Source organism: Monodelphis domestica, chromosome 4 (assembly GCF_027887165.1).
Source record: "Monodelphis domestica isolate mMonDom1 chromosome 4, mMonDom1.pri, whole genome shotgun sequence".
Lineage (NCBI taxonomy): Eukaryota > Metazoa > Chordata > Mammalia > Didelphimorphia > Didelphidae > Monodelphis > Monodelphis domestica.
The window spans coordinates 417,043,600-417,053,933 of NC_077230.1; the positions used below are offsets into that span (position 1 = coordinate 417,043,600).

Consider the following 10,334-nt stretch of genomic DNA (forward strand, 5'->3'; position numbering starts at 1 on the left):
GCTGCCCAGACAGACAGACCTCACACAGTAAATCCAGCAACGCACATAGACACACATGCCCGGGCATGCCAGGTAGGGACACGCAAAACACAGCCACATGCAGAGCCAGGCAGATGAGAGCCAGAAAGACACCTGCACGTACAGACAGGAAAGACACCCCAACATCCAGAGGCGGGGCGGCAGACCACACACATTGCGCCACACCCGGGCAGTTGCAGGCGGGGACTTAGATATTTATTTATTGGACATGCTGGCACTGTCGTTCTGGGACTCTTGTGTGGAGTAGCCCCCAGGGGAGAGGATCGGGGAGGCACGGGGCTAGAGGGAGGGGAAGGGAGGAGGTCTGGAGAGTATATACACACAGAGAACACATTCACAAACACACACACACATACACACGAGGACCCTTCCTGCCCCCCAAGCTGGGCCCGGGGAGAGGAGGGGTGTGGGTGAGGGTTGGCAGAAAAGAGACGGTTAATGGAGATGCTGGCATTGGAGGTGGAGAGAAGGGGGCGACGCCTTGAGGACCAGACCAGATCGAGGTTCTGGTGGTGAGGGGAAGGAACACGCAGTGCCCAGCCAGGGTGGACTCAGAAGCAGGGGCTCCCCTCCCTCTCATTTTTCCTCTTTGCAGAACATAAGACGCAAGAGATCGGCCACCCGGTTACTGTAGCCATATTCGTTGTCATACCTGGGCGGGGTGGGGTTGGGGGGGTCCGCTTAGGATCGGCGGGGAGGGATCCGGGATTCCCTCCGCCTCCGCCTCCGCCTCCGCCTCCGCGTCCTCAAAGACCCACCCCGACCTCCCGGTCCTCTCCCGCTAGCTTACCAAGAGATAAGTTTCACAAAGTTATCATTGAGAGATATGCTAGCCCTTGAATCAAATATAGATGAATGGGGGTTTCCGATGATGTCAGAAGAGACCACCTAGTGAAGAGGAAGTCAGTCGCGGCGGCCCAGAGTAAGGAAAAGGGATGCACCCATCCCTCACCCCGAATGGATCTTTCTTTCTGGGAGAGAGCGGCCAGATCTTACTCAGCTACCGGCCCTTCCCTCCAAGTTCCTCCGGTCTCCAGGATGCCCATCCCCACCCCCACCATAAACCGCCACCCTCCCAGGCCCCCACCTCGTCCTCGGTGTAGCTGAGGATACCAGCCATGGGCCCTTTAGCTGCTTTCTTCACAGCATCTAGAATGCATGTTAAGTGGGCTGGATTTTTTATTCGGCATGTGAGGTCCACCACTGAGACGTCAGGAACTGGGACTCGGAAGGCCATCCCTGTCAGTTTCCTGAACGCATCATAGCCAGGAGGGAGGATCAGGGCAACTCAGCGATTCAAGATAGCCTCCCTCTACCCCTGCTCTCCCTCCCCTCCCCTCTTTCAGGGTCCTCAGTGCCATTCGGTTCCCCCTGCTCCAGCTCCCCTACGCTTCCCCTTTTGGCTATCCCCAGGGTCAAAGAAAGACCTGACCCGAGCCTTCCTACCCTTCCAGTTCGGGGATGACTTTCGTTACAGCCTGGGCAGCACCGGTGGCCGCTGGGATGATGTTCTGGTGGGCTCCTCGACCATCCCGCCAGTTCTTGCCGGAGGGTCCATCCACAGTCTTCTGGGTTGCTGTGTAAGCATGGATGGTGGTCTGGCGGGAGAGGAGGGAAGATTAAACCTTACCATTCATCCCACTTTAGCACAGCCTGGGGCTCCTCCCTTCCTGCTATGAGAGGGGAGAGAGACAGAGACAGAGTGACCCAGAGAGAGCTCCCCTCCATTCTTCCCTCCCACTCCACTCAGCCCCACGTTATCCTCCCCACCTCATGCTCACCATAAGTCCCTCCACTATCCCAAAAGACTCATGGATGACCTTGGCTAGGGGGGCCAGGCAATTGGTGGTGCAGGAGGCATTGCTAGAACAGAGAAGGAGGAAGTAGGGGAAAGATGTCAGACTTTGGCAGAACTAGATGTGGGTGGACAATGGCCAACCAAGTCATAGCATGTAACTGTAAGAGGGTATTATCCCCTTCCTGAGAACTGATGAATAGGAAGGCTTCTGAGAAGCCTGGGAGGATTTATACAAACGGATGCAAAGTGAGTACAATAAGCAGAACCAGAGCAATGTCAAGGGAAAGAGCCCCTCTTGGACAAGTGAAATTTAACATTCATTATAATGACCTTGGAAGAAGAGAGGTGAAAATGTTCTCTCTCTTTTTTTTTCAGAGGTGAGGAACTAAAGGTGTGAAACATCTAAGTTGTTTCATGGTTAGTTTTGCTGAACTTTTTCTTTTTTCCTCTTAAAATTTTTTTTTGGTTGGGGGCAGCTGGGTAGCTCAGTGGATGGAGAGCCAGGCCTAGAAATGGGAGGTCCTAGGTTCAAATCTGGTCTCAGCCACTTCCTAGCTGTGTGACCCTGGGCAAGTCACTTCACCCCCATTGCCTAGCCCTTGCCACTCTTCTGCCTTGGAGCCAATATACAGTATTGACTCCAAGATGGAAGGTAAGGGTTTATTTAAAAAAAAAAAAATATATATATATATTTATGTATATGTATATATTTGTTATTAGAAATGGATCAATTATTGGGAGGGGAATGGAAATATATTTTCAGAAATGAAGATGATGTTGAAACAAAATTTATCAATAGAAATAAAACCTTAAAAAGCAACAAAGGTATGTCTTGCATGACTGCATATGTATAACCTTTAACAAAGTGCTTTCTTTCTCAATGACTATGGAGGGAATGTGTGGGAGAGAATTTGGAACTCATATTGAAAAAAAAAACAAAGGTTAAAAATTGTTTTTACATGAAATCGAAAAAACAAAATATGAAAGTTTAAACAAGAACATTGCAAAAAAAAAGGAATAGTATATTTTTACCTTGAAATTGAAAAAAAAAAGCAATGAAAGGTGAGAGATTTAGAGGATGGCTTAAGAAGCCAGGGTCAGAGAGAGCTGGTGAAGATTGGCCACTGTAGGAGCCCCACCCAGATCATTTTATTACCTGACTATAACCATGTTGCAAGGGTTATAGCTGCAATCATTAACACCCATGACAATTGTGTGAGCATCCGGAGAGGGAGCAGTGATCACCACTCGACGAGCTCCAGCCTTGATATGGTCCTAGTGGAGAGACAAGAATAACTCACATTCCAGAGACCTCCCAAACCTCAGCAGCTGGTTCTGTGTCCCCTCACGCATTCCATCTGCCCTTTCTCTTACTGAGGCTTTTTCTTTTGTGAGGTTTATTCCAGTGGCTTCTACCACGTACAGGGCTCCCGCAGTCTTCCAAGGTATATCTTCAGCTTTTAGGCTGGGGAAGGGGAGGAGAACAGGAGAATATTCTATGACTCCCTGATTCTACCCTTCCCCTCCAATACCATTAATTCTCCTTCTGTTACCCCATTACTTCCCTAGTCCAGTTTCCTTGGTTGGAGCCATCAAGGACCAATCAAATCTCCCACCCAAAGACCCTTCATTTTAAACACTATCTTGAGATGAGACCCTTCCTTCAAAAATCTAGCTCAATTCATCTGTAGTTAATTGTTCAAGAGCCAGTAAAATAATTACTACTAGACTTGGAATCAGAAAAACCCGAGTTTCAAATTCTGCCTGAGACACTTTACTACCCACTTAACTGGGGAGATCCCTGGGGCAAGTTACTTAACCTGAGTCTAAAACTGGGATAATTATAGCCAATGCTTTCCCCTCTGCACGCATCTTGTATGTACCTGTTTTTTCTCACAGGCAATTAGGGGGCACAGTGGTTAGAAGTGCTGGGACTGGAATCAGGAAGACACATTCTCCTGAGTTCAAATCTGGCCTCAGACACTAACTGTGTGACCCTGGGTAAGTCACTTAAACTGATGGCTTCAGTTTCCTCATCAGTAAAATGAGCTGGAGAAGAGAATGGTCAACCACCCTAGTATCTTTGCAAGGAAACCTCAAATGGGGTCATGAAAAATCAGACATTACTGACATGACTCAATGACATTTCTGCCCATGTTGTTTCCTCTACTAGAAATGTAAGTTCACTGAGGACAGGGACTGATTCTGATATTTTTTCTTTGTATCCTCAGCACTTAACAGATAATCAGTGATTAATAAAGCCTTGTTGATTGACAGCATATCCTCAGGGTTATTGGGAAGTTCAAAAGAGAGAATTCATGCAAAAGCACATGGCAAATTTTCAAGTGCTAGATAAAAGTGAGCTCTAATTATTGAGCTGGTCTGTAAGCTCCCCAAGGACAAGACTTATTTTTTATCTTTGTGTCACCAACATCTAGTGGCACATAGCAAATGCTTAGTAAAAATAATTGTTGATTTTTTAGCCTGTGTTCCATTGGCAGTACAGGGATATGATCAATTATAGGCTGTTAGAATTGAAAAGGCACTTAAGGCTCAGCTAAGATATCTAAGATCTTTGAGTTGGCTAAGAATAGATTCAACAAGCGCAACAGATTCTTCTAGAGCAGCGGTTCTCAACCTCTCAATCTGTAGCAATGAGAATACAGAATGCATAGCAGGTATTTACATTCCGAATCATAACTGTAGCAAAACGACAGTTTGGAAGTAGCTACCAAAATCATTTTTTGGTTTGGGGTCACTGCAACATGAGGAACTGTATTGCGGGGTCACGGCATTAGAAAGGGTGAGAACCACTGCTCTAGAGGGTCAGATTTTTGGCTCATGTAAGAAAAAATCTAGGAACAATGTTGTTCAGTCATCAGAACAATGAAGGATGTCCAAAAGTGAAACAGATTGCTTTGAGAGAGAGTATATTCCCCTTTTGCTCAATGACTCCATGTTGGAGATACTGTATAAAGAATCTCAGGTAGATATGACTTGGTCTAGATGGCCACGTAGGTCCCCTTTTACCCTTAAATCCCATGAGTTATAGGTTTGATCCCTTCATTTTACTAGGCAGGAATTTAAGAGGCTCAGAGATTCAATGGCTTGCCAAAGATCAATAAACTGGGATTAGAACCTCATTCTCCAGCTTCCTTCATGGTCCAGTGCTCATAAATGTCTAAAAGCTGATTGGAATTTCTACTAAATTATAAATCCCTTGATGCTGTGTCTTTCTTTTAGTTATCCCTTGTTTTCCATTCCAGGAAAGCTCTTCAGATGGTGACTAATAAACAGGCTCCCCTACCCCAACTTTACTCCCATTCAAATTCTTCCTGTAGCTAACGTTTCCAGAGAAAAGTGTGTTACCTCTGGTAGACAGTGATCTCTTGTTTGTTTATCACCAACTTTCCATCTTTGGCATCAACACAGCCAAGGAATTGACCGTGAGTGGAGTCATACTTGAACATGTATACCTGAGGGAAAGAGAAAGACAATGTATGTTGGTGGGAGGTGGGGATATTGAGGGCAGGGAGAACCATTCCCAGAGAGCCCACTCTCACACATGGGCAGGTGAGACTAGGGCCTTCTACCTCTTTCCTGTCCCTAGGACCCTTCCTCACCATGTAGTTAACATCGATGAATGGATCATTTACTGCAACAACCTTTATTCCTTTTTCAATGCAGACTCTCAACACCAAACGACCAATTCGACCGAATCTGATGCAGAATAGAAGAGCCAAATTGGTCAGAAGTCCTTCTCCTTCCCATCCCCAATCCCTATTCAAAATTAACAAGGTGTGTGTGTGAGGAAGGGAGGGAGAGAGAGAGGGAGGGGAAGAGAGAGGGAGAGGGAGAGTGGTTGGGGGTTGGAGGAACCTGGGTATGGTACTCTTGGCTTTAGGAATAAGGAATTTCAGAGAGATTTTTTCAGGTTATGGAATGGTGGTGGTGGGGCTGTTGGGGAAAAGAGGAAGATAGATCTCTATAGAGCACAATTTCCCTTTAATATTCAAATTGAAAAGGAAACTTGTGAGCAAAACAGGAGCAAAAACAGAATCCTCACCCATTGATGCCTACTGTTAGCCCACAACTACTACCACCACTACTACCCCGGATTGCTCGAGGAGAAGAGTGGGGTCCTGCACTTCCTGCACACTTTTCTTGTTTGCATGGATCCTTGTCCCTGGGTGTTTGACATACTACTGTGGTGGTTTCTTCAGTTTGCTGTCTCCCTGTTCATTGGTAATGAGAAACACACACATACACACAGAAAGAAGACAGAAGCCTTCATTAGGGCACTCTTTATGGACAGAATTCAAGTCTAAGTTCTGAGAAGGGATACAATAAACAAATTATTTCAGCTTTGGAAGAATAAGCCGATTGAAACGACTGAAGTTAAAGAATAAGTGTGAAGTCACTTCAGACTTGTAGGTGCCATTCTTGATGACATACTCATGTCCTTTTCACTCTCATTATCACCAAATACAAAGTTACATAGTAAAGTTCGAAGAGCACATAAAGAATGGACGACATAGAATTGAGAACTATATTCTGGAGGAGAAGATATTGTGGGCAACAATACAAACAAACAAAGAAAGTGTTTATTGAAGTTTTTTTTTTGCATTACCATGGTTTCTCCCAGGATCTCTCACCTTCCCAGAGAGTCATTCATCCTCTACAAAAATAGTATTTTTAAAGATGAAAAAGGAGGGAAAATTAATGTAATTTATCAATATACCAAAAAACTCTAAAAATATGTGCAATGTGCAATACTTGTGAGCTTCTCGTCTCTGCCAAGGGGTGAGATGGGTGTATTTTCTCAAATTTCCTCTTTTGAGCCATGCTTGTTCTTTATAATTTTGCAATATTCAATTGGGGTGGTTATGATGAGGTTATGAGGTTCCCCCCCATTTCCATTGTTGTAGTCATTCAATAGATTGTTTTCTTGGCTCTGCTCGCTTCACTCTGCATCAGTTCACATAGATCTTTCCATGCTTCTGTTTTCATCAGCAGGCACATTATTCTCCTACATTGTTATTATTTCAGTCATGTTTAACTCTTTGTGACCCAATTTGGGCTTTTCTTGGCAAAGATACTTAGAGTTATTGGCATTTCCTTCTCCAGCTCATTTTACAGAGGAGGAAATGAAAGCAAATAGGGTGTGTCTGGGTCCAGATTTGAATTCAAAGAAAGGTCTTTCTGATGCCAGGCCCAGCACTGTATCCACTGAACCACCCTTTAATTACATTAAAGCACCACATTGGTTTTGTTTAGCCTTTTCCCAATCAAAGAACGTTACTTTGTTTCCAATTATTTGCTATTACAAAAAATGCTGCTAGAAATATTTTGGTGTATATGAGTATATATGTATAATCTTATCACTGGCCTCCTTGCTACATAAGCTACATCCCTCCCTCCCTCCCTTCCTTCCTTCCTTCCTTCCTTCCTTCCTTCCTTCCTTCCTTCCTTCCTTCCTTCCTTCCTTCCTTCCTTCCCTCCCCTCCTTCCCTCCCTTCCTCTCTCTCTCTCTCCCCCTCCCTCCCTCTTTCTCTCCCCCTCCCTCCCTCTCTCTCTCTCTTCTTTCTTTCTTCTTTTTCTTTCTCTCTTTCTTTCTCTCTTTCTCTTTCTCTTTTTCTCTCTTTCTTTCTCCTTTCTTTCTCCTTTCTTTCTCCTTTCTTTCTTTCTTTCTTTCTTTCTTTCTTTCTTTCTTTCTTTCTTTCTTTCTTTCTTTCTTTCTTTCTTTCTTTCTTTCTTTCTTTCTTTCTTTCTTTCTTTCTTTCTTTCTTTCTTTCTTTCTTTCTTTCTTTCTTTCTCTCTATCCTAGTGTTCTCTATCCACAGTGCTATCTAGCTACCCCTAGGCATCTCCTTTCAAGGGTTGGTGAAAAGGAGGCAGAAAAGGAATTATTATGGTGGGGGAGGGGAAACAAAATCCTGTGAAGGAAATGTGAGTAGATTAGCTGGGTTTTTAACAGGGGGTAGACCATGTGGAAGAAACTGAAGTCTCTAATATATGACTGCTGGAGTAACAGAGTTTTGGAAGAGTAGAGAATAATATGAGGACTCAAGATCCTGGAGGGCTTTGTGCATGCGTGACAAATTAGAGATGTCAAGTCCTGCAAATCCTAGTTTAAGAGAATCATTTCTTGTTGCAGCAACAAGAGCAATGGATGTGAGGTCAGAAGGTGGGTGCAAATTCTGGAGCTGGTGGTTGATTTCTCAGTTTGTGAAACAAGGCGTCTAGATGATATTTAAGATTCCATTCTCACCATTCCTTTAAGTTTTAAATTCTTATGATCCCAATGAACCCAAGGTCCTGGCAAGAGGATAGTACTGAAGAGGAAAGATAGAGATTGGGGCTAGAACTCAGGAATATTGATGCAGGATTCTATCTCTGCTATTCTTTTTTTTTTTTAATCTTCTGTAACTCTTAACTTCCATTTTAGAAGCACTACTTCCAAGGCAGAAGAGTGGTAAGGGGTAGAAAAAGGGGATTAAGTGATTACCCAGAGTCACACAGCTAGGAAATGTCTTAGGTCACATTTGAACCCAGGGTCTCTGGAACTGGCTCTCAATCCGCTGAGCTACCTAGCTGCCTCATCTGCTATTCTTAATCTGAAACATCTGCTAGGTATAGCCTAAGGTCCTAATACATATGAATAAGCAATGATTATCATTTACTAGTGATGATAATTCAATGACGATTAGTGACATGAGAAGTGTCTTTGGATTTTTCAGAACAGGTTAATGGCCTATCTCTCTTGAGCTTTCTTTCTCCCTGAAATAGGGACAATAATGATCCTTCTCCTCTATCTCCTGGGTTTAGGAGTGGGGCTTTGTGGGATAAATTAAGAAGCCACTTGGCAGGAAGAACTCCTGAAGTCCAGAAAAGACACTTCTCCTCACCTCCCCCAGGCCTTTAGGTCACGGAGGAAAACAGCACTACCATAGGGCCTGGAAGACTACTTAGTACCATGGACAGCAGAGGAAGAGCAAAGGGAAGAGCAATTGCTTGGGATGAGCCCAATCCCAGCCTTAGCTTGGTGGAGGATCAGTGTGTTCCATTATGACTGTCCTAAGAAAGGGAAGGGTTTTATTCAACTCCAGCTATCAACTTTAGTGCCTTCAAAATCTCTCCTCATTACAAGCCTAGGTCATCCAACTCCCATTACTGGCAACATGTTGCTGATGCCCTCTTCTCCTTACCCCTTTTCCCCAATTTTCTCAATAGCTCTTCTGACAGAAGGGAAAGAGAGTCAGAAGTCATCCCAACCCCTTCATTTGACAGACGGGGAAACTAAAGCCTAGGGAAGAGGTTAAGTGATTTTACCTTAGGTCAGCATCAGAGGTAGGATGTGTACTCCAGTTCTGTGACTCCAGTCAGAGTGTTCTGCCTAAAGTATCTGTATAGCGCTCTCTCTCAATTTTTCTCCCTCTCTCTCTCCCTCCTTCCCTTCCTCCCTCTCCCTCCTTCTCTCTCTCTCTCTCTCTCTCTCTCTCTCTCTCTCTCTCTCTCTCTCTCTCTCTCTCTCTCTCTCTCTCTCTCTCTTCTCTCTCTCTCTCTCCCTCTCCCTCCTTCCCTTCCTCCCTCTCCCTCCTTCTCTCTCTCTCTCTCTCTTTCTCTCTCTCTCTCACACACACACACACACACTTCCATCCATCCCAACCTACTTTCCGTACACACATCCATTCCTCCAATTTTCAGATCTTCCGCACTCAGTTCTCATTATGAGAGCCTATGGTGTACTCCGCCTTCCTTCCAGGCTTTGTGGTGTGGGAAGAGGTGCACCTCTCTTCCAGAGACTTGCCCACCTCAATCTCAGTCCCTCGTTTACCCCCCTGTAAGGAGCAGAGGGAGCAGGGAAGGAGTGTTTAGCCAAGCCGTGGGGAGGAGGCATACGGACGGCCAGAGCCATCTTTGATCTCTCTGGGCCCAGGAGGCTCACTCAGAGACATTTTATAAGACCTTTCCTCGAGGCAGCGGGGCGGGGGAGCAGCAACCCCTCAGGTGACTCCGGTCCACGCCCTCTCGCCTCCGGCCGGGTGGCTCACCTTGTCGGCGCAGCTGCACCACGGTGACATTGGTGAGGATGACGTCTCGTTTCGGCATGGCCTCAGCCTCTCATGTTCCCTTTAACTACTCATGGCTCACGTCTACCCTGCATCCCCGCAGTGATGTTACTGAGGCTTCCCCCTGCCCAGGTCTCCGAGTTCTTGGGGTTCCAGCTATGTCGTCACAGTGCCTCCTCTCGCTGAGCGGCACACTGACCTCACAGAGGAGGGTTCTCACTGGGACAAAAGAGCCCTAGGTCAGCGTCCTTCTTTTGCCTAGCCCTCCATTCCTTCCCCTAAAAGTCCAGGCAGAACCTGCCGTATACACTAAGCACATGCCAGACCCACTCGGAAGCAGGCTGAGGCTTGTCTCCACCTTCCCCGCCAAGAATATGGTGAGGGGGAAGGGTCTCAGGCCAGGCACAAAAAGTACCTTCTGGTTC

General features: G+C 45.7%; 1 protein-coding gene across 1 annotated transcript; it reads right to left on the bottom strand.

Moving 5' to 3' along the window:
- Positions 1-212: 212 nt before the first annotated feature.
- On the bottom strand, positions 213-10,058 carry GAPDHS (glyceraldehyde-3-phosphate dehydrogenase, spermatogenic). Its single transcript, XM_007491841.3, has 11 exons — positions 9,892-10,058; positions 5,904-6,072; positions 5,461-5,557; positions 5,207-5,313; positions 3,212-3,302; positions 2,994-3,112; positions 1,821-1,902; positions 1,486-1,637; positions 1,127-1,289; positions 830-927; positions 213-691 (listed from the first exon to the last, which is right to left on the bottom strand). Exons 1-11 carry the CDS (start codon positions 9,947-9,949, stop codon positions 616-618), a joined length of 1,212 nt encoding a protein of 403 aa, XP_007491903.1. The 5' UTR covers positions 9,950-10,058; the 3' UTR covers positions 213-615.
- Between the last annotated feature and the right edge of the window lie 276 nt (positions 10,059-10,334).

Excerpts from the sequence above, each read along its gene's own strand:
- GAPDHS (XM_007491841.3), bottom strand. The coding sequence starts at position 9,949 with ATGCCGAAACGAGACGTCATCCTCACCAATGTCACCGTGGTGCAGCTG. Across the intron at positions 1,638-1,820 it reads GGATAGTGGAGGGACTTATG|ACCACCATCCATGCTTACAC; the intron begins GTGAGCATGAGG and ends CTCTCCCGCCAG. Across the intron at positions 692-829 it reads TTTGTGAAACTTATCTCTTG|GTATGACAACGAATATGGCT; the intron begins GTAAGCTAGCGG and ends CACCCCGCCCAG.